This window comes from Panthera tigris, chromosome C1, assembly GCF_018350195.1.
Source record: "Panthera tigris isolate Pti1 chromosome C1, P.tigris_Pti1_mat1.1, whole genome shotgun sequence".
Classification (NCBI taxonomy): Eukaryota; Metazoa; Chordata; class Mammalia; order Carnivora; family Felidae; genus Panthera; species Panthera tigris.
The window spans coordinates 185,980,326-186,002,906 of NC_056667.1; the positions used below are offsets into that span (position 1 = coordinate 185,980,326).

At 36.8% G+C, this 22,581-nt stretch overlaps 1 protein-coding gene across 2 annotated transcripts; it reads right to left on the reverse strand.

Annotated features, from left to right (window-relative positions):
• Window positions 1-239: 239 nt before the first annotated feature.
• Window positions 240-22,516, reverse strand: TMEM237 (transmembrane protein 237). Of its 2 annotated transcripts, none has more exons than XM_007089987.3 (13): window positions 22,173-22,516; window positions 19,892-19,923; window positions 19,266-19,276; window positions 18,265-18,321; window positions 17,171-17,311; window positions 9,709-9,829; window positions 8,810-8,967; window positions 6,558-6,681; window positions 6,070-6,261; window positions 4,596-4,669; window positions 3,844-3,937; window positions 2,925-3,046; window positions 240-941 (listed from the first exon to the last, which is right to left on the reverse strand). In XM_007089987.3, the coding sequence occupies exons 1-13, from the start codon at window positions 22,209-22,211 to the stop codon at window positions 874-876; spliced, it is 1,233 nt and encodes a 410-aa protein (XP_007090049.1). In that variant the 5' UTR covers window positions 22,212-22,516; the 3' UTR covers window positions 240-873. The 2 variants fall into 2 exon arrangements, with proteins under 2 accessions (XP_007090049.1, XP_007090050.1); XM_007089988.2 differs by lacking the exon at window positions 22,173-22,516 and adding an exon at window positions 21,396-21,449.
• Between the last annotated feature and the right edge of the window lie 65 nt (window positions 22,517-22,581).

A 22,581-nucleotide genomic window follows, 5' to 3' on the forward strand; every position in this document is an offset into this window, starting at 1 on the left:
TCATTTGTGGTTTTGATTTGCATTTCCCTGATGATTAATTATGTTGACCAGCTTTTCATGTATCTGTTAGCCATGTGTATGTTTTTGTTGGCAAAATGTCAATTCAGGTCCATTTTTTAAATAGATTATTTGTTTTTTGGTGTTGAGTTGTAGAAGTTCTTTACATATTTTGGATATTAACCCCTTATCAAATATATCAAATATTTGCAAATATCTTCTTCCATTTAGTAGGTTGCCTTTCATTTTGTTGATGGTTTCTTTTGCTATGCAAAAGCTCTTTATTTTGGTGTTGTTCCAATATGAAACTTTTCAAACAGAAGAGGTACATTTTATTAGTCATGAAGGAAAGCATCTTTCAAGCTAAATTACAGTATATTTATTACATGATATATAATCACAACCACCAAGCCAGTTTCAAAAAAGACAAATTTCATATTTTAATTTATTCAGTAAAGAGACATTAAAAATACATAAAGGCCTTTTGACCCCTTCTTCCCTACTCCCTAAATTTTATGTTTAAACCTGATATATATTTTGTAACACTAATGTTTTTTTCTGTATTAGAGCTTTTCAAGGTAATGATTATAAATGCAACTAACTTGAGAGAACAGGAAATAAACACATTCACCTGCTGTTTTCTAGCTCATTACCTCCTTTGTCATTAAGATGATAATGCTAAAGAGATTAATGTTTGGGTATGAATTGGAGATACAATTTTTACATTTTCCATAATCTTGAGAAAATTTTCAGTACTATATAATCAAAAAATCAATTCCAAATACACCTGCACACATCTTATAAAAATACATTTAAAAACAAGAATAGGAAAAATTCTAAATACTGGGTCATTATTATTCTGAAGGTGAGCTGGCATCATGAAGAAGCTTTGAGTCCTTTATCTTTTTCAGGATATTCTTCCACATCAGAGGAGAACATCAACTCTGGGAGAGAAAATCAACAGATCTTACTCAAAATGGTTTCCCAGTACCTCAAAAAGAGTTTTACAGCTTAGTTATAAACAGATTCTCAAAATATTGACATATTTAATACATATAAAGAAAACTCTCAAGTACAAATAAGAATTTTTAATAATGAAATCTGATTTAAAAGGTGAGTGAGGAGCACATGAGTGGTTCAGTTAAGCATCCGACTTTTTTTTTAAGTTTATTTATTTATTCAGAGAGAGAGAGAGAGAGAGAAAGAGAGAGAGAGAACAGAGGAAGGGCAGAGAGAGAGGGAGAGAGAGAATTCCGAGCAGGCTCCATACTGTCAGCACAGAGCCTGCTTGGAATTCTCCCTTTATCTCTCTCTGCTCCTCCCCTGCTCATGCTGCTCTCTCTCTTTCAAGATAAATAAATAAACTTTTAAAAAATAAATAAAAGGCAAGTAAATGACAAATGTACAAATAGTGCATTTAAAATGTTTAAATTTTAAATGTACTGTAAACCACTGAAAAATAAAACATATATAATGGAGACAATAACGCTTACCAGAAAATTTAAGTCACTTAGAGAACCTGGGATTATTAAACAGCTAAAATGTCTAATTCTGTAGTGACCATGATAACCTACAACGGAGGGGCAGATGAAGAGCAAGGACTTGGGACTGACACGAGGCGTGTGCCCGTTTATCTTAAATGTCTTATCCCATTTAATCACCATAACAACCCAATAAGCAAGTTATTATCATCCTCATTTTATATTTACACTTTTTATCCACATAGAAATAAAAATGTTTTTATGAGTCACACGGCCCTAAAAGAGAGCAGGATCCCAGAAATCTGCACAAAGCCAGCTCGATCCAGCTTCAATCCCAATCATAGTGTGGAATGTTATTAGTTGACATTTCTACATGTAAACTATTACTTAGCATATAGGTGTCTAATTTATCAAAATATCAAGACATAAAGAAAAAGAAGACCTTAGGAATTTAGTAAAATAAAGTCCTCCAATATAAATATTACATGAAAAATTCCTTGAATGACAAAACTATGCTGAGTGAAAATAGGAAATAGCAAAATACATAAAGCCTCAGACAACTTGTAAATATACTTCAAATACTCCAAAAGAAACAAAGCAACAGAATATTCAGTGAAGAAACATGAGAATTATGATGCAAAAGGTACATTTGTGAATAAGAATATACCAGATTTAGTTTTTACAAATGGAAATATTGGAAAGATTCTCAATTCTTAGACTTCTGAGGTTATAATTAGTTGATCAAATCACAAAGGCTCAGGATATTTAACCAATCAAGAATAAATAACCAAAGTCCAGAAAATATCAAAGAGATTCAAGGGTGAAACTCGGGAACATCTGCTAAAGAAATAAAGTTACACTAGAAATACTAAGCAGTTCCTAAAGCAGTTCTCAAGGGCTATCAGTTTGCTAATATGATTCCCCTTCTCCAGATGTTCCAAAAAGGGTCTGGGGACAATAGATTAGTAAATCTCACTTTCCACCAAGCACACTAAAGCTAGGATTACTACATATTTCATTAGACAATGAAGGGTTAAGAATTTGTGCCAGGTAGAGGAGGTAAGAATGAATATGTCTGATAAAAGCTACATAGATGAAGCATGATTTATTTCAAGTTAAGAGATACTTTGATCAGAAGGAGATCAAAAGAAATGAAGAGCAAAGACTCTCTATAAAATACTTGAAGGGTTCCAAGAGAAGAATTACCTCCTAAATATAAATATGTACATGGGCCACAGAAGACTTTCACTGAGTACTCTAGGGCTCCAACTCTCTTAGACTCTCACTGCTTCTCCTGGCATTGTTTCACCACTTTACTGTTACTCTTCTTTCATTATTTTACTTTAAACACAGCTTTGTTATCAGATTATAAGCTATATTCAATAAAAGAAAATTTATAAAGTCAAAAGATTTCATGATATTCTTATACTATTTCTTCTTTAATACCTTCACTAAGATCCATGCCTGGCCTGTAAGACAAAAAAAGCCATGATAGTCCAACCAGAAGGGCCACCACCAGATTCACTACAATCCATGGCTGGAGAACCTGTTCCTCAACTCCTGCTGCCCTAAAGACACACAAACACTCATTAGAAATATCTTCATTTAGGTTCATATATCCAAATATATCTCTTTAAGGAACTTAAAAAAAATTAGTTCTCACCTAGAGAAACAACAAGCATGAAATAAGTATACAACATATAATTTCCCTATAAAATACACCATATATATATATATATAAATACACACACACACACACACACACACACACACACACACACACACACACCATGAGAATAAAGGTTCAAAGGTTACTGAACTCTATCGCCAAACAAATTTTCTAGGTTTCCCTTCCATCTACTGTGGTGCTACTCATGTCCCTAGCTACTCTCACAAAAAAGACTGCCCCTCTCAGTTTTGTGAACTTGACTCTCAACTCACCTGTCAGCTTCATGACTGGCCACTGATCTGTGGAGGCTGGTTCTCCTTAGATTGTTCTCTTTCTAGCATTGCTTTTCTAGCAGCATTTCTGACTGCATCCCAGCTACCCACTCCCATCACTATTCTGGAGTATTAGGCCCCTGACTGGGGGCAAAGGTACAAGGCTTCTCCAGTTCATGGTCTATGACTGATCTTACAACCGTAACTTAATAGATTTAAAACAGACTTATAAAAAGAGTACATTTTATTAAAAATGCAATCCAGTAGCAATCGTTATCCATTAACCAAGGTAATAGGTATTTTCTTACCATAATTTTGGAAACAAAAACAGGGCCTTCATTATTAAGGATAAGAACAGTACCATTACTCCGGTTGTTGCTGTTATTTTACATCAACAATTGCTAATGCTATTGTGAGTTCTTACCAGAGGCTACCATTAACAGACGAAGGTGTGTAAAGGTGAATTCTGTCACTTGTCATTTGCTGACTCAGAGATAATATAAGAGCAGTAAAGTACACTGAGAAAAAGACAAATGAAATTACTAATGTATTTTTAACAACCCAGTTTATTTTGAATTTATAGATTACTTTAAGGTCAAAACTCTGTACTTTGGGGAATGATGACATAAAAGAAATTCATTTGATCAATTTCAATACGCTGGCTAACCTTATTTTAATTTTCAAGAATATAGATGCAGAAGGGTATTTTGAGATGCTCATTATTTCATCATTAGAAATTATAAGAACCTAAAGGTCTCTTAAGAAATTAAATTACTTACTCAAGGTCTTAAAACTAGTTTTATTAATACTCTCATAATTTAGAACAAAATGTATTCCAAATTATCAAAAAGATATAAAATAGTATTTGTTACTGAAATGCCATGCCAGCTGAATCTGTTTAATATCAAGTAGAAAATACAAAACTGAAACATTACAAAATATAAGACAAATCAAGCTTTTAAAAGCTATCTAGATCAACCTGTACTGGAAAACAATTCTATCAAAATTATGCCTATCATATTTTTTTAATTGCAAATTCCACTGGACATCTATAAGTAATGTTTATAAGTAGCAATAACATAAAATCTTTCTAAAAGTAAAATTAAACTTTTCTTGGTTCAAAATTACAGTGTAATTCAAGTATTACACAATTATCAAATTAAACTATTTACTCACAGAAAGATGCTAAAGCTGTAGGATCCAGGGCAAGAAAATTTCGGATTGCTACTGATGTTTTAGCAAAGTCAATCCTAGAAAATACAAAATCCGCTTGTCACAGTGCATTCGTAAACCTCTCACAAAACTGTACTCTCTTGACTATCATTTTTTTCCTTCTCTATTCTAGTGCTACCACATACATTGTCTATTATTAAGCTTTAAGTGGCTACAGTTTATATAAACACACATGAAAGAATATCTTATTTACAAAAGCCACATAAAACACTTAACTAGATTAATATTTAGTCAATATTCTTTTGGAGTTAAGACATTCTTAAATTAAACATGAACTGCAAAATTTCATTAGATTCTACCTCTTTGTATTACCCATATCATTAGGCTTTAAGTTGTTGTTTTTCTTAAAGGGTTGAATTGTGTTCTCAAAGACATGTTGAACTTCTAGCCCCTTCCCCCTTTTCCTGTGAACATGACCTTATTTGGAAATAGGGTCTTTACAGATGTAACCAAGTTAATATGAGGCCATTAGAATGGGCCCTAATTCAATACAACTGGCGTCCTTAGAAGGAGAGAAGGGAAGACCATCACGTGACAAAAAAAGCAGAAGTTGGAGTGATGTGCCTACAAACCAGGGAACTCCAAGGATTGCCAGTAACCACTGGAAGCTAAGGAAAGACGTGGAAGAGACTCTTGATCCAGCCCTCCAGAAAGGAACCAACCTGGCCAACACCTTGATTTCAGAATTCTAGCCTCCCAAACTGAGAGGGAATAAATCCCTGTTGCTTTAAGCCACCTAGTCTGTAATACAATTGACCCTTGAATAACACAGGGTTGAACCGCATAGGTCCGATTACACGCAGATTTTTTTCAATAAATATAGTGCAGTACTGTAAATGTATTTTCCTTATGAGTTTCTTAATAACTTTTGTTTTTCCTGGCTTAATTTTTTAGAAGAATACAGTATGTAATACATATAACATACAAAATATGTGGTAATCAACTATTTATGTTATTGGTGAGGCTTCTGGTCAACAGTAGGTTATTAGTTAAGTTCTCTGAGGGAGTCAAGACTTATATATCAATTTTTGACTTGCAAGGGGTCAGCACACCCAACCCCTGATATTTTCAAGGGTCAACTGTACTTTGTTACAGGAAACCTAGGAAACTCATACAATACCCAGAGTCTTACCTATACCTGATTCACATGATTTGGAAGATGATATCTGGAACTGTTTTCATTGACTATATTTGGAAGAAATTTTAAATTCAGAGTTGATGCTGGAATGGGTTTAGATTTGGGAGATGCTTTTGTTGAGAGTATTCCCATCCCCGCCTGCCCCCCAAAAACGGAAACAGACTGGCTTTTAAAAAAAAAGTCAAAGTAATATTAATTCTCTTTTGAAAACTGTCATAGGGACAATGCTCAACATTTCTGAAGAAAAGTTACAGGGATGTGCAGTCACAATAATCTTACCTGTCAAAAGTTGAAACTGTACTTAGAGCCAAAAGCAAGTAGAGAAGACTCTGGAATGGATATGCTAAGGTCTTATACTGTTGCAGAAGGTTTGAGAGGTTAGAAAGCTGATCTCCTGCCAGAATATATATGAAAACAATATTCCACACAGCACAGCCAGCCAAGAAGCCATGGGAAAAGAGACCAATCATCCTGAATGGAAAAGGGTTTAATTATTACACACGCATTACTAAAGCAAAAAGCTAAAATATTTTTTAAATCTCTTCACATGTAAGAATAAAACTTAACATTTCACAAAACTAAAACCAAGCTTTTCCTTTTTATCACACTGATAGGCAGATGATTTAACTCCAATTAAATATTTTAAAAAATATACCTATTTACTATTTTAAGTTGTCAATTTTGTTCACAGTATAGAACAATCGAGACTTATTTTTAAAAAAATTATGGAATATCTGTTTTAAGAAAAATCCAACAAAAGCAGTCACCTGAAAGCCCGGTGCACTGAGAGTGCAACATCTCTGGTCGTCCAGGAAAGCTTCACGTCCATTGACACCTCTATATTTTCTGTGGTCTTTATCAACTCTGAACGATCAGCAGCCTGGAATCTCCCTAAGAACACATTACACACTTATCAACAACTAGTAACATTGAACCCTGGCAGGCTGTTTACATTATTTCACACTGTAAGAAACCTCAGACTGAGATTTTGTGGTTTTTCTGTCTAAAAACTCTCCCTGATCCAGTCCCGATTTCAGAAGGCTCTTCTCTTTTGGTTGCTTAAATATACTATTTTTTTATCTTTAAGAAAAATAAACAAAGTCCATATAATTCCTTCTCATCCCAAAATAGATGTTAAAGTAACAGTTTTGGAAATCAATTACATTTAATGAAATAATGAACTTTCCACCCAGAACAAAGTCTAGAAACCTTCAACATGACATAATCCAAAATATTCTAATTTTGAGATGTTAGTCTATTAAAGTTCAAATGCCAACACTATAAAGCTAAGTCAATGTTTGAAAACACTTCAAATTTCTTAGGAAAAAATGCCAGTGTGTGTAGCATGGCATTCTGTGATGACAGAGTGGAAAGGGGTTGTTTTATAAACATAAAATTCCTGTGACAAGTATCTGTTCAAGTGTCAGCACCACAACACTGTGTGAGCAGAGCATTATCCTTTTACTGTTGACAAGGCTCCTTCTTGTAGATCTACCAATCCACAAACAGACCTCAGGAAGCAGGAAAGGTTCCATTTCAATTATCTTTGCCAAATCTGGCTGTCAAGTATTTGGGAGGATGAAAGACAGAGGTGCAAGACCTAATTTTCCCTCAGAAAAGACAACTTCTGGGCAGGCAACTGGTGTCTTTTATGGTCACTTATTCTAGGAGGGAAGTTTCTGTGCTAAGGGAAACAAGAATCAAAATGAGGATTCAGTGACATTGCTTAAAAACAGACTACAAAAAATAGATATTGCTTAAAAGTGAGGATTGAGCGATATTGCTTAAAAACAGAAGTAAATTAAAAACCAACATAGTATACTAGTAAAAGTGCTTGACTAGAATAGTCATATAACCTCAGTTCAAGTCCCAGTTCTGCACTAACCTACTTCGAGACCCTGTCTAAGTCAGCCTCTCGGGATCACAAGTCTCTCACTGGCTAAGAACTCCAAGATGCCTCACACGGGATCTTATAGAATACAAATTCTAAAATAATTTACATAAAATCTAAATTATAAATTTTAATACCAATGTTTATTTTTCATTTGAGATCTTTAAGCAGCATATTCATAGCATATTCATGGATATGTGTGGTCATGATCATGCTTTCCATATGTTTTTCTTAAACACTGCAAATGGAGTTTTATAATCAATGTCAGAAAGAATATGGAGCTACAACACTGTATTTCTTATTTAATATGGTAATACCATCATGTATTTTCTCTCATTTATTTGTAATTATAAAAATCATATCATTATCTGCCCTACCACCAACACCACCATCATTATTGAAAACTGATAAAGTACAACAAAAAATAAAGAAATGGGTGAAAGTGGGTGGGAGATTTTCAAGGTTACCCACAATCCCATAACCCAGAAACAACCAACATTAATATTTTGGCATATTTCCTTCTAGTCTTTTGTGCTATACATTTTTCTACAGTTGAGCTCAAACTACATATGTGTGTGTATGTTTATTTTTCATTAAATCTTTCCACGAATTGGGGCGCCTGTGGCTCCGTCAGTTAAGCATCGGACTTCGGCTCAGGTCATGATCTCATGGTTCACGAGTTTGTGTCCCACAGTGGGCTCTGTGCTGACAGCTCAGAGTCTGGAGCCTGCTTCAGATTCTGTGTCTCCCTCTCTCTCTCTCTGCCCCTCCCCCACTCATGCTCTGTCTCTGTCTCTCTCTCACTCTCAAAAATAAAAATATTAAAAAAATTTTAAATCTTTCCATGAAATTAAAAATTCTCTGTAAACATTATTTTTAATGGTATGGAAGATTTTATTATACAGACACACCATAACTGACTGAAATCATGCCCCTTCCATTTTATATTTATATTGCTTGCAGTTTTTCACTCTCAAGAATAACAATATGATGGTTAGCTTTGTTTATAAATTTTTGTTCATATTTTTATTTCCTTAATTCAGATTTCCAGAAATATAATTCCTACGCAAAAGGATATCCTTGTATCATTCCTAAAAAGCTCATATTCAAACACAAGGAAGTACTTACGGCTTTTTTCCACAAACACTTTGCCTACAGGCTGGCTAATGCCAGTGGGTACGGTGAATCTAGACTGTTGTTCTGGACTGCTTTGCTCATCAGTAATTATGTCTTCATCTTCTACTCCTAGTTCATTGGCATACTGTAATTCTGCTGGCTGGGTTTTCCTGTAATCAGGAAGAATGTAAGAAAAATGGATTATTACTGTATTTTTACAGACACACATAAGGAGGTACCTGTAAAAGAGCTCTAGACTTGGGAATCGAGAAATTTGGTTTTACTCAAATGGATTATTAACTGTTATGTGCAGCAAGTCACATATATTTATGTGGGCCTCAGTTTTCTCATCTGGAAAATGAAGTGACTGAACTAGATTTGTAAGGTTCTTTCCAAACTTAAAATGATAGGATTGTATACAAATATTGATCACTATTTATTGGGTAATTTCCAAAAATAAACAATAGTGTTATATAACTTATTTAAAGTATCCCATTCTATTTTATCCGAGACTTAATTTCCTATGCTAAAATACACATTTTTTTTTATTGCTGAAATAATCACAATTTGAATTCTATTAACATGAGAAAATATATCACAATAGCCCATTTTATTAATATTACCTTCAAATTTCAGTATGTTTAGTATCTAACTTTTTGCTATTCATATAATATCTTCTATTGATGTTCATCTTTTTTAGAGATAGCTCCTAAATTTTTAATTTAAGTATAGTATTTTACATTTGCAGTTGTTTACTCTTTTCAAATCTATCATTAGGTTGGTTTAACTGATATTTTTGTAATCTTAATTACCGTATTTAATATGACTTAATCCAAACCTACAACTTGAGAGCTCTGAATTAAGTAGCATAGTGTCCCTGAAGAATATTTAGAAGGACACATAATTCTTACTTTGTCTTCCTTCGAGGTTTCTGAATAACCACCTCCTCAGTTGGCTCCATATGAATACCATTTTCATTTCGTAATAAAGATGAATTGGATGCCTTCTTTTGGGCAAAGGAAGTCTCCAATTCTGAAAATAAAGTATATTAAATTTTCAAGTTACTACAACATAGAAAAGTATATTAAATTTTCAAGTTACTACAACACAGAGCCATAGAACATATAACGTGTAAAACTTATAAGACAAGAGAACTTTAAAAATTCTAATTAGAGTAGAACAGACCAATGAAACCAAAAGCTGGTTCTTTGAAAGAATTAACAAAATTGATAAACCACTAGCCAGTTTGATCAAAAGGAAAAAGGAAAGGACCCAAATAAATAAAATCAAGAATGAAAAAGGAGAGATCACAACCAGCACAGCAGAAATAAAAACAATAATAAGAGAATATTATGAGCAATTATATACCAATAAAATGGGCAATCTAGAAGAAATGGAAAAATTCCTAGAAACATATACACTACCAAAACTGAAACTGGAAGAAATGGAAAATTTGAACAGACCCATAACCAGTAAGGAAATCGAATTAGTAATCAAAAATCTGCCAAAAAACAAGAGTCCAGGGCTAGATGGCTTTCCAGGGGAATTCTACCAAACATTTAAGGAAGAGTTAACACCTATTCTCTTGAAACTGTTCCAAAAAATAGAAATGGAAGGAAAACTTCCAAACTCTTTCTACGAAGCCAGCATTACCTTGATTCCAAAACCAGACAGAGACCCCACTAAAAAGGGGGTGATCATGACCACCAATTTCCTTGATGAACATGGATGCAAAAATCCTCAACAATACATTAGCCAACCAGATCCAACAACATTAAAAAAATTATTCACCACAACCAAGTGGGATTTATACCTGGGATGCAGGGCTGGTTCAATATCCACAAAACAATTAACATGATTTATCACATCAATAAAAGAAAGGGTAAGAACCATATGATCCTCTCAGTAGATGCAGAGAAAGCATTTGACAAAATACAGCATCCTTTCTTGATAAAAACCCTCAAGAAATGAGGGATAGAAGGATCATACCTCAAGATCATAAAAGCCATATATGAAAGACCCAAATGCTAATATCATCCTCAGTGGGGAAAAACTGAGAGCTTTCCCCCTAAGGTCAGGAACAAGACAGGGATGTCCACTCTCGCCACTGTTATTTAACATAGTATTGGAAGTCTTAGCCTCTGCAATCAGACAACACAAAGAAATAAAAGGCATACAAATCGGCCAGGAGGAGGTCAAACTTTCACTCTTCGCAGATGACATGACACTCTATATGGAAAACCCTAAAGATTCCACCAAAAAACTGCTAGAACTTATCCATGAATTCAGCAAAGTAGCAGGATATAAAATCAATGCACAGAAATCGGTTGCATTCCTATACATCAACAATGAATCGACAGAAAGAGAAATCAAGGAATCGATCCCATTTACAGTTGCACAAAAAACCATAAAATACCTAGGAATAAATCTAGCCAAAGAGGTGAAAAATCTATACACTGAAAACTATAGAAAGCTTATGAAAGAAATTGAAGAAGACACAAAGAAATGGAAAAAGATTCCATGCTCCGGCATAGGAAGAACAAATATTGTTAAAATGTCAATACTACACAAAGCAATCTAAATATTCAATGCAATCCCTATCAAAATAACACCAGCATTCTTCCCAGAGCTAGAACAAATAATCCTAAAATTTGTATGGAACCAGAAAACACCCTGAATAGCCAAAGCAATCTTGAAAAAGAAAACCAAAGCAGGAGGCATCACAATCCCAGATTTCAAGCTACACTACAAAGCTTTAATCATCAAGACAGTATCGTACTGGCACAAGAACAGACACTCAGATCAATGCAGCAGAACAGAGAACCCAGAAATGGACCCACAAACATATGGCCAACTAATCTTTGTCAAAGCAGGAAAGACTGTCCAATGGAATAAAGACAGTCTCTTCAGCAAGTGGTGCTGGGAAAACTGGAGAACGACATGCAGAAGAATGAACCTCGACCACTTTCTTACACCATACACAAAAATAAACTCAAAATGGATGAAAGACCTCAATGTAAGACAGGAAGCCATCAAAATCCTTGAGGAGAAAGCAGGCAAAAACCTCTTTGATCTTGCCCGCAGCAACTTCTTACTCAACACGTCTCTGGAGGCAAGGGAAACAAAAGCAAAAATGAACTACTGGGACCTCAACAAAATAAAAAGTTTCTGCACTGTGAAGGAGACAATTAGCAAAACTAAAAGGCAACCAACAGAATGGGAGAAGATATTTGCAAATGACATATCAGATAAAGGGTTAGCATCCAAAATCTATAAAGAACTTATCAAACTCAAGACCCAAAAAACAAATAATCCAGTGAAGAAATGGGCAAAAGACATGAATAGACACTTCTCCAATGAAAACCTCCAGATGGCCAACCGACACATGAAAAAATGCTCAACATCACTCCTCATCAGGCAAATACAAATCAAAACCACAATGAAATAACACCTTACACCTGTCAGAATGGCTAACATGAACAACTCAGGCAACAACAGATGTTGGCGAGGATGCGGACAAAGAGGATCTCTTTTGCATTGTTGGTGGGAATGCAAGCTGGTGCAGCCACCCTGGAAAACAGTATGGAAGTTCCTCAAAAAACTAAAAATAGAACTACCCTACGAACCAGCAATTGCACTAGTAGGCATTTATCCAAGGGATACAGGTGTGCTGTTTCGAAGGGACACAGGAACCCCAATGTTCATAGCAGCACTATCAACAATAGCCAACGTATGGAAAGAGCCCAAATGTCCATCAATGGATGAATGGATAAAGAAGAAGTGGTATATATATCCAATGGATTATTACTCAGCAATCAAAAAGAATGAAATCTTGCCATTTGCAACTACGTGGATGGAACTGGAGGGTATTATGCTAAATATTAGTCAGTCAGAGAAAGACAAAAATCACATGACTTCACTCATATGAGGACTTTAAGAGACAAAACAGATGAACATAAGGGAAGGGAAACAAAAATAATATAAAAACAGGGAGGGGGACAAAACAGATGAGACTCATAAATATGGAGAATAAACAGAGGGTTACTGGAGGGGTTGTGGGAGGGGGGATGGGCTAAATGGGTAAAGGGCACTAAGGAATCTACTGCTGAAATCATTGTTTCACTATATGCTAACTAATTTGGGTATAAATTAAAAAAAATAAAATAAAATAATTCTAATTAGACCAAAATTTTTTCATCATTTTACTAATTTTTAATTTTTATAATGTTATACCTCTAAATGCTCACCAAAAAAACAGAAATTGTAATGCCAAAAATATGGGAAAAATTATGTAATCCAGTACCCAGAGTTTTGGGAGAGCCCCAAGATTACCTACAGATCACATATTCACCCAACGGACCCACAGGACTCAGAAGGCATTACACTCACCAGTCCTTACATTCATAGTTACAATGTATCACAGTGAAATGACATAAAGTAAAATCAGCAAAGGGCAAAGGCACATGGAGTAAAGTCCAGAGGAAACCAGGTATAAGCTGTCAAGAGTCATCTATCAATGGAGTCACACAGCATGCGCTAATTCCTCCAGCAACAAGCTGTGACATGTATGACACTTTCTCTACCAGGAAAGTTCATTGAAACTCAGCACCCAAGGCTTTTATTGGCACCTGATCACATAGGCACTCCCTGCCTAGCACATACCCAAATTCCAGATTCCCAGAAGGAAAGCAGGCGTTCAGCATAAATCATATTGTGTACACAAATGCATAGCAAACCACCCTTATAATTTAGGGAAAGTTTTATTTAAGTGTGGGGAACTGCTTATCATCCATGTTCCAGAGGTTGAAGAGGCAACCTTTCAAGTGGCCTTTCTTTTTCTTTTTTTTAATTATTCTCAAGCTAGTTGTATACAGTGTGGTCTTGGCTTCAGGGTGGATTCCACTGATTCATCGCTTACATATAACACCCAGTGCTCATCCCAACAAGTGCCCTCCTTAATACCCATCACCCATTTTCTCCATCCCCATTAACCCTCAATTTGTTCTCTGTATTTAAGAGTCTCTTATGGTTTCCTCCCTCTCTGTTTTTATCTTATTTTTCCTTCCTTTCCCATATGATCATCTGGTAAGTTTCTCAAATTTCACTTATGAGTGAAATCATACAATATCTCTTTCTCTGACTGACTTATTTCACTTAGCATAATACACTCTAGTTCCAACCGTGTTGTTGCAAATGGCAAGATTTCTTTCTTTTTCATTGCTGAGTAGTATTCCATTGTATATATATACCACATCTCCTTTATCCATTCAACAGTTGATGAACACTTAGGCTCCATAGTTAATATCAGCCTCAATCGGGAAAAATTGAGAGCTTTCCCCTGAGATCAGGAACATGAGAAGAATGTCCATTCTCAGCACTGTTGTTCAACGTAGTATTAGAAGTCCTAGCCTCAGCAATCAGACAATAAAACGAAATAAAAGGCATCCGAACTGGCAAAGAAGAAATCAACCTTTCACTCTTCACAAATGACATTAAATTCTACATGGAAAACCCAAAAGACTCCACCAAAAAACTGCTAGAGTTAATACAGGAATTGAGCAAAGTTGCAGGATATAAAATCAATGCACAGAAATCGGTCGCATTTCTATACGCCAATAATGAAACAACAGAAAGAGATATCAGGTAATCGATCCCATTTACAATGACATCAAAAACCATTAAATACCTAGGAGTAAATGTAACCAAAGAAGTAAAAGATCTATATGCTGAAAACTATAGAAAGCTTATGAAAGAAACTGAGGAAGATGCAAGTAGGCCTTTCTAACAAGAGCAGTTTCAGTCTTGCTATATTAACTCTTTCCTGAGCACAGGGTATTAAGTTTAAGTAAGTCAATGGAGTCTTCTCATCAGCTAGCTATTCTTCCAATGTGAAAATACTGGCAATGGCTTCCTGGAATATCCTCAAAGCCCCCAGAATTCTATTTTAATAAAACACTTTAGCCCAAACTGGAAATACCAAAGAAGTAAAGCATACCATAATCATCCAGATGAAACAAAATAAAAATCATACAAAATTAAGTACCCAGAAATTTAGACAGCTGGACTTGCATAGATGAGTACATTCTGGAATGACAGTGACAGGTGCTCTTTTGGCCCAGAACTTAGTTGGGTCCATAACTTTCTAAAAATGGCCAAGTCAGAGGCGCCTGGATGGCTCAGTCAGGTGACCATCCAACTCTCGATTTCGGCTCAAGTCATGATCACAGCTTCATGGGATTGAGCATCCCATTCAACTCCATCCTGAGCGTGAAGCCAGCTTAAGACTCTCTCTCTATTCCTCTACCCCTCTCCCCTGCTTGCACTCTCTCTCTAACTAAAAATAATACATACATACATACATACATACATACATAAAATAGAAATGGTCATTTCTGTAAATACATTTTTCATAAATTGTAAAACTAGGTACTGGTATCCATCTTGATTTTCAAATTTGTACCCTAACTAAATTAACTATGGTGGTAGTTTTAATTCAACTATATTTACTGCCAGTAATGAAAGAAATCATAAAACTGTCTGATCGTCATTTCTGTCTCTTTTTCCTTCTTCTGCCCTCTCCCCTTCATAAATACTCACTGTCCCTGGGCACTGCAGCATCCTACTTCAACTTGCCTCTAAAAACTGTGCTCCATACTATGAACTCTTCTAGTTCCTACCCCCTCCTCCTGTAATTCTTCCATCCCATCAGGACCTACTATTTTCTAAGAGGATAAGTAATTGGTCAGGGTAGTTATTTTGTAATAAATTATTCATCAGGGGCCAATGTTAGTAGGAAAGAGCTAATCTCCCAATCCTCATTCCTTCCCTTTGTTTTACTCTAACAAAACCCATTATCTTTCTTCTAAATACTATAAAAGTCATAATGCTCAATATTTGAAAAATTAGTAAAAAATAAATGAAGAAAGACAATAAAAATCATCCCTAATTCCTTCTTCCAAAAAACCTACCTTTGCTATATCTTTCCATTGTTTTTACTATATAGATGCATGCATATACATGTGTTCTGGGTTGAACTGTGTCCCCCAACAAAAGATATGTTCAAGTCCTAACCCCCAGTACCTGTGAATGAGACTCTATTTGGAAATAGGGTCTTTGCAGTTATAATCAAGTTAAGATAAGATCATGCTGGATTAGGATGGGCCTGAAATCTAATGACTGAAATCCTTATACCAGAAAATATGGGAAAATGTGAGGACGGGTGTACAAAATGGAGTTATATTGCCACAAGCCAAAGAACATCAAGGATTGCCAATAACCACCATAAGCTAGAAGAGGCAAGGATGGATTCTTTCCTAGAGCCTTCAGAGGGGGGATGGCCCTGCAGGCACCTTGTTTTGGACTTCTATCTTCCAGAACTGTTGGAGAATACATTTCTGTTCGTTTAAGTTTCTCCATTTATAATAATTTGTTATGGCAGCCCTGGGAAATTAATACAACATATTTTACAAAAATAGGATCCTTTGATATATACTATTATATGTATGTATGTACATTAATATGTATGTATGTACTATTATATGTATGTATGTATATTAATATGTATGTATGTATATTAATGTATATACTATTATATGTATTATATGTATGAGTCACTATTTCACCTTAACAATCCTTTTAATGGGGCCTGGTTTCTATTAAATGGATAAAATATGATTTATTTAGCCAGTATCACTTTGTTAGCTATGGTTATTACCAGTTTCTACTCCTATAAATAATGCTGAAGTTACCATCCTTTAATTATTGTGGCTAGTGTAGTTACTTCTATTTCTAGCAGTTCAGACAGGCTATACCAATTTACGCTCTTAGCAGCAGTATATGAGTGTGCCCCTTCCTCATCAATTTTTATACATATATGTAATATATGTATATGTGTATATATGTTTTATCTAACACTTTTAAATTTTATAATCTGAAAAAAAGCATTGCCAATTTGATATTTGACAGTATTTTGTTTACCTTGTGAATAGCGCCTGGGACATAGCAAGACTTAATAAATGATGACTGTTCTTTCATTGCATTGTTCATAGATTCAGTATTAACTGAATCTATCCTTTCCCCACTCATCTTAAATGTCCATTTTATCACATACTAAATTCTTATACACACCAAAATCTGAACTTTCTGTTTTAATCCCGTATTTGTATTCCTTCCCTCATAATATACAGAAATATGAAAAAAGAGACTCTCTAAAGGGTTCTTGACCTAACCTATTAGAGTTACTCCAGTGGTAAAACTTTAAGAAAGAAAAAAGTAAAGGGATACGGGTGAGGAAAAATGGGAACAGAGAAATTTTAAATCATACCCCCAATATAACAACTAGTATCACAACCTAACCTTGGTCTCTTCACATACCAAGAGGTAGCCTCGTCTTCCTCTGCCTCCTTGGAACAGGAGCTTCTTTTGGTTGTTCTGTGAATTCTTTAGCTGGTGGCTCACTGCCCTCAGATGGCTTATGAACAGGAGCCTGAACAAGGCCTTCTGAAGAAGTGCTACCTGCAGACAAGGGGAATGGGAAAAAACAGGATAATTTAACCAAAGATCACTGAGTCTTAAAAGATGAAAAAAAAATGGAACTAGAATAGTTTCTAAATGATGACTAACTGTCCTTTGTTACATCTTTGCCTATAAGAATTGGTCTTAACCCACACTTATATCACATTATAAATTAAAATAAATTCAGTAGTTAATATATCAAATCAATACTCAAGGGTTTTTGTTTTTGTTTTTTATTATATCTCTACATACAGACACAGATATTTTCACATCTTAAGATTCGTAACAGGCAGCAAGTAGAGTGGAGGGACGAGTTAGAGCTGACTGAGGTTTTGAGCCCAAGTGACTGGGAGAATGGGGGATTCCATTAACAGAAATTTGTGAGAAGTAAAAAATTGATTTATGGTTGAAGGTAATGATGAATTCTGAACATGCTGAGTTTAAGTTACTGACAGAACATCCAGGAGTATTAGTGGATAACTAAGACAAAAAGTTCACAAAACTTGCTTATTGTAGAACCTCTAACACATGGCTAATATGGCCTTGACTTCAGACTCTTGCTAATGAAGAGATTCTTTGACTGAAATTAGGGATCCCAGGACATTGTGTCTCTAAATCCAGTATCCTGTTCAAGGGTCTGAAATCAATCACAGCTTAAGACAATTTACGTTGTCTAGGGATAAAAGACCTCAAAGAGTCCAAGAATGCTGTGGAAGTAAGAGTTTAAGTAGTACAATCCTTTATTCCACGAATGCTTCTAGACACTCTTCAGGCTGCCCACTGCCTTGTTCCTCACTATCACCTTCCACTTCCTTAAACTGACTTTGATTCTATCCTCAACACAGCAGTGACTTGGGACTTCTGGGGCTTTGCCTCTACCTCATTGGTGATGTTTGTCATGCCTAAGGTCCTAGAAAGTCTTGTGATCCCACAAAAAAAGAACAACTTCTTACCTAGTGTGTTTTTTGTTCTGGGCTTCTTTTTCTTAGGACGACTAAGGGGAATATCACCTATAAAACACACACACAAAAAACAGAAAAGGCTGCCTAAATTTCAATGCAGAGAGCAGTCAAAAGGAACTTTTAGTAGGGAAGACCTTTCCCTCTCTTCCCTAGGTCCAGCCAACTTCTACACATTAGGGGAAGGAGGCAAGAACTTGACAAAATCAAAGAAAGCTTATAGTATAATGCCAGTAGCTCACTGTTGGTCAGTAATATTAGAAACAGCGACATTAAAAAAAGAAAGAAAGAAACAGTGACGTTTCTAATACTAGAAAAGTGGGCTCACAAAATATTCATCTGATCACCCACGTTTTCCAGCCCCCTTGCACCCAGGTGTGGCCTGAGACTGGGTTGAGCCAATATACTGTGAGAACCGATGTGCCAAAACATTGAAAGAGCTAGTGAGTAACTCTCCAGCTTTCTCTTCCTTTGCTGAAGTATGTTAAGATGGCAGAGCCACAGAATGGAAGTAGCCTGAATCATGACGTCATAGCAAAGAGTGGTGAAAGGCAACTGGCCTGGATTGTTGCCACGGTGTACTTAGAAATATTAACCAGAAATATTAACCAGAAATAACCTTGTATGATATTAAGTTAGAGATTTTGAGGTTGGTATAGCATAGCCCAGTCTATCCTGATTAAATGAGACAAAAGACAATGTCATCCCTATTACAAAACTATAAACTAGCCAATGGTCATGTTGTGGGTGACTCCATCCTGGAATGAGTGCTTTCATATTTGTAAGGTAAAGTATCACTCATATAACTAGTGCTATAGATCAACCTTCATTTAAAAAATAGCAGTCATAAGGATATTTTGCTAAAAGGATAAAAGTATATTGCAATATTATAAATTATACCATTCAGATTCAACTTTAAGAAAAACATTAAGGAATCAAATTAACTTTTGAACTCCCAGTTTTAAAAGTTTTACATTAAGGATGAACTAACTCACCTTGAATAGCACTTTACATGACACCGACCAAATTTAATTAGGACAAAGACAAAAAAAAAGAAACTATTAATTAGAAATCTATTATATTGTTACACTGAAAACTGACTTAAGTCATTGTAAATTTAAAAATAAGCTTTCACAGAGCCAGCTAGTTTATAAACTAGCATATTTTTATAAGTAAAAAAGCTAATAAAACTGTTAACAAAATAACCCCAATATTTTCTGAACTTACATATACATATTACCTACTGTCTATTAATAAAGTGGATTAAGCAGATTAAGAATTCTTATTTTGTCACTGATTAAAACCAGCTTAAACTGAAGAAACTATTCTAGCAACCCAAAGAGGATCAAAAGTCTTATAAACAAGACATTAAAACATTCAGAATGGATCCATTATCTTACCATGTTGACATTCAGGCTTTGAAACAGAACATTTAATTATAACTGTAATCCTAATGATTCAAGAATTGTGTACCTTTAAACTTTTAGGAAGCCTTTTTCTAAAATTTTCAAGAAGTTTTCTCTGAATTATTATAATTTTGCAATTGTACTAGTCAATTTTTTCACTTTATTCATTTTACATTTTTAAAACTCAATAAAAAATAAAACTAACTTATTTTTACCTTGGCACAGGTGGAAGGGCTCGTGGAGGACGCTATGGGGAGAAGAAGAAAACTGCTTGTAAGTAAAAGCCTCAGAACATCTTCATGTACTTCAAATCTTTTGATAACCTTGTTCATCAAATGAAACCCAAGAAGTACTACTGAGAATCAGATGGGCAATTCTAAATTTGTCTTAACAATTTCTAAATTTCATATAAAATTCCTTCCTTCCTACTACTCCTTTCTATCTACATGTCAGGCTGTGTCCTAAGGACTACAGTTACATTAATGAACAAAACAGAGAAATCCCTGCTTTTATGGAACTTTCTTTCTAGTAGTTAAGTATGAGAAGATTACACATATGCACATGCACACACATGCACACACACTCGCACACACACAAAAATGAGGGAGGATGTGGAGTGCTACTTTAGTTAGGGAAAGTCTCTCTGAGATATTTGAGCTGAGACCTGAATAAGAAAGGAGCCAAAGGGGAGCAAACACAAAGGCTTTTAAGAGAGATTACAGTGTTTCAACTAAAAGAAGGCCAGTAAAGCTGCAGCACAGTTACAGAGGATAGGCAGGGGCCAGATTAATTAATTGGGGTCTTTTTTTTTAAGTTTATTTTTTTGAGCGAGAGAGTGCACACCTGAGTGGGGTCAGGGCAGAGGGAGAGGGAGAGAGAGAATCCCAAGTAAGCTCCCCACTCTCAGCCCAGAACCAACAGGGGGCTTGATCCCACCAAGGGTAAGATCATGATCTGAGCCCAAGTCCAGGGTCTGAGGTTTAACAGACTGAGCCACCCAGGCACTACCATTAGGGTCTTGAAGACAAAAGGTGTCCAGACTTTGTTTTAATTAAACGAGAAGCCAGTGGAGGTTGTATGCCACAGAGTAACACACTTTTTTAAAGAAATCACTCTGAATACAGCATGAGGAATGCATTTTAGGGCAGAAAGAATTACACACACACACACACACACACACACACACACACACACACCCGTTATAAATGCCACTTTACATGAATAAGAGAAAGTGTTTGCAGTTCAGAGATTAGAGATGAGAAGCATTCTGCGATCTTTCAAAATAAAATACTAACAGAAATACCTCAAAATCAATCTAATGTCCCAACTGTCTCATGCTCCTTGCAGAGGGCATGATTCAAAAGGGTTACATTTTAGACAGTCTTAGTTTGTTCTACGATCGTCCCATTTAGCAATCCATTCGTTCAAAAGGTGTATTAATACAAATGCTACGAGATTAGGACAAAGCAGGCTGTCTTAATACTATCTGGTAGTTTAAATTACAACTGGAAAAAAACGATAGTCATAAGAAAGCGCTATTGTAAAGACGCTATGGATCGCGTTCTGTCCAAGGATTCAGTTCACACGTTCCACATTTCAAAAGTCCCGCAAAAATGACGTGTCACCCATCCACAAAGCCAACTTTAAGCCCCATAAAAGCAGGACAGCTCGACTGAACACAAAATCCTAATAGCTCAAACATAACTAAGGCTCGCTTACCACCTGCTTCTTTCCCATTCGGTCTAAAACCCTGCTTCCCCGCGGCGCTCAGCCTCCAGGTTCGAAGAGCTCACACCCCGCCCCCTGCTCACTCCCGCCCGGGCAGGCCACGCGCAGGCGCCGTGCGTCATTGGACTGCGCCGCACTGGCTGCTGTGGCTCTCAGCCCTTCTCTGCAAGGTGGGGGCGAGGATAAGCGCGGGGAGCTGGTTGGGCCTTTGAAATCTAGCCTTGCAGAAAAGGGGACGTCGGAGTGGGGGTTGACGTGCCAAGGAAAAGAGACTCCAGCGGGCATAGGACAGCAATCACGGTTCCACCCATGGTTTCCCAAGTGGTTGCAGTGATTTGTTCCTGGGAGGTGGGAAAAGACCATGATTAAGTCTCCGCTAGGAAACTGCGATCTCTTTCCTGGGCAGGTAAATGCCCTCCGGGAGGAATCCGCATGAGAGACCTCGCTGGCACCCCGGGAACACGCAGGGGGCGGGAAGGCAGCGAAGAGAGACGTTGTCATAGCAACATCGGGCGCTCAGGCCACCAGAAACTTCACGCCCTGCTTCTCCCCTGGCTCCAGGAGTTCGGGTCCCGGCGTCGGGAAGAACTTCTATTGCCCGCTCCAGTCTAATCCTGTGAGCACCAAATGGGTGGACGCGCACACATCACTGGCAGTGCTCTCCCTTTGCGATCCCCAGCCCTAGGCATGGCCCCGCCTCAGTGCCAGCTGAAGCGTTAGGACAGCACCCTCCACCGCTGCCACTTCCGTGGCCGAAGAGCCGCTCACCGGTTCGGCCTCCAGGCGGAGCCCCGAGTCCGCCCTCATTGCGCTCTCACAGCCGGGGTCTCTCAACGCAACGGCCAGCGGCCCGAGCCTGGCTCCCGCGACCGTGCCTCCGGGACCTGCGTCAGGCGGGGGCTTTGCTGTGTCGCGTTAGGCCGCAGCTCTGGGGGCCAGGTCTCTGCCCGCCTTCGCTGTGTCAAGCCCCGCCCACCAAGGCGTCAGAGTTAGGGAGGGGCACTGTTAGCCCTGTAGTGAGCCTGGTGGAATCACTTTTGTCAAGCAGTGAAGAAATGAATGAATCAAGTAGGCAGTAAAGGGCTGTGGGCAGAGAATAGATACCGCTAAACCCAAAACACTCTGTTGGTACCGAGAACTGATAATCGGCAATGCCAAGATTGCCTAGAAGAGCCAG

Coding starts and splice junctions, on each gene's coding strand:
- TMEM237 (XM_007089987.3), bottom strand. CDS start 22,211: ATGAGGGCGGACTCGGGGCTCCGCCTGGAGGCCGAACCG. Junction 9,830..17,170: donor GAAGACGAGGCTACCTCTTG/GTATGTGAAGAG, acceptor CTTTATTTTCAG/AATTGGAGACTTCCTTTGCC. Junction 8,968..9,708: donor AAACCTCGAAGGAAGACAAA/GTAAGAATTATG, acceptor TCCTGATTACAG/GAAAACCCAGCCAGCAGAAT.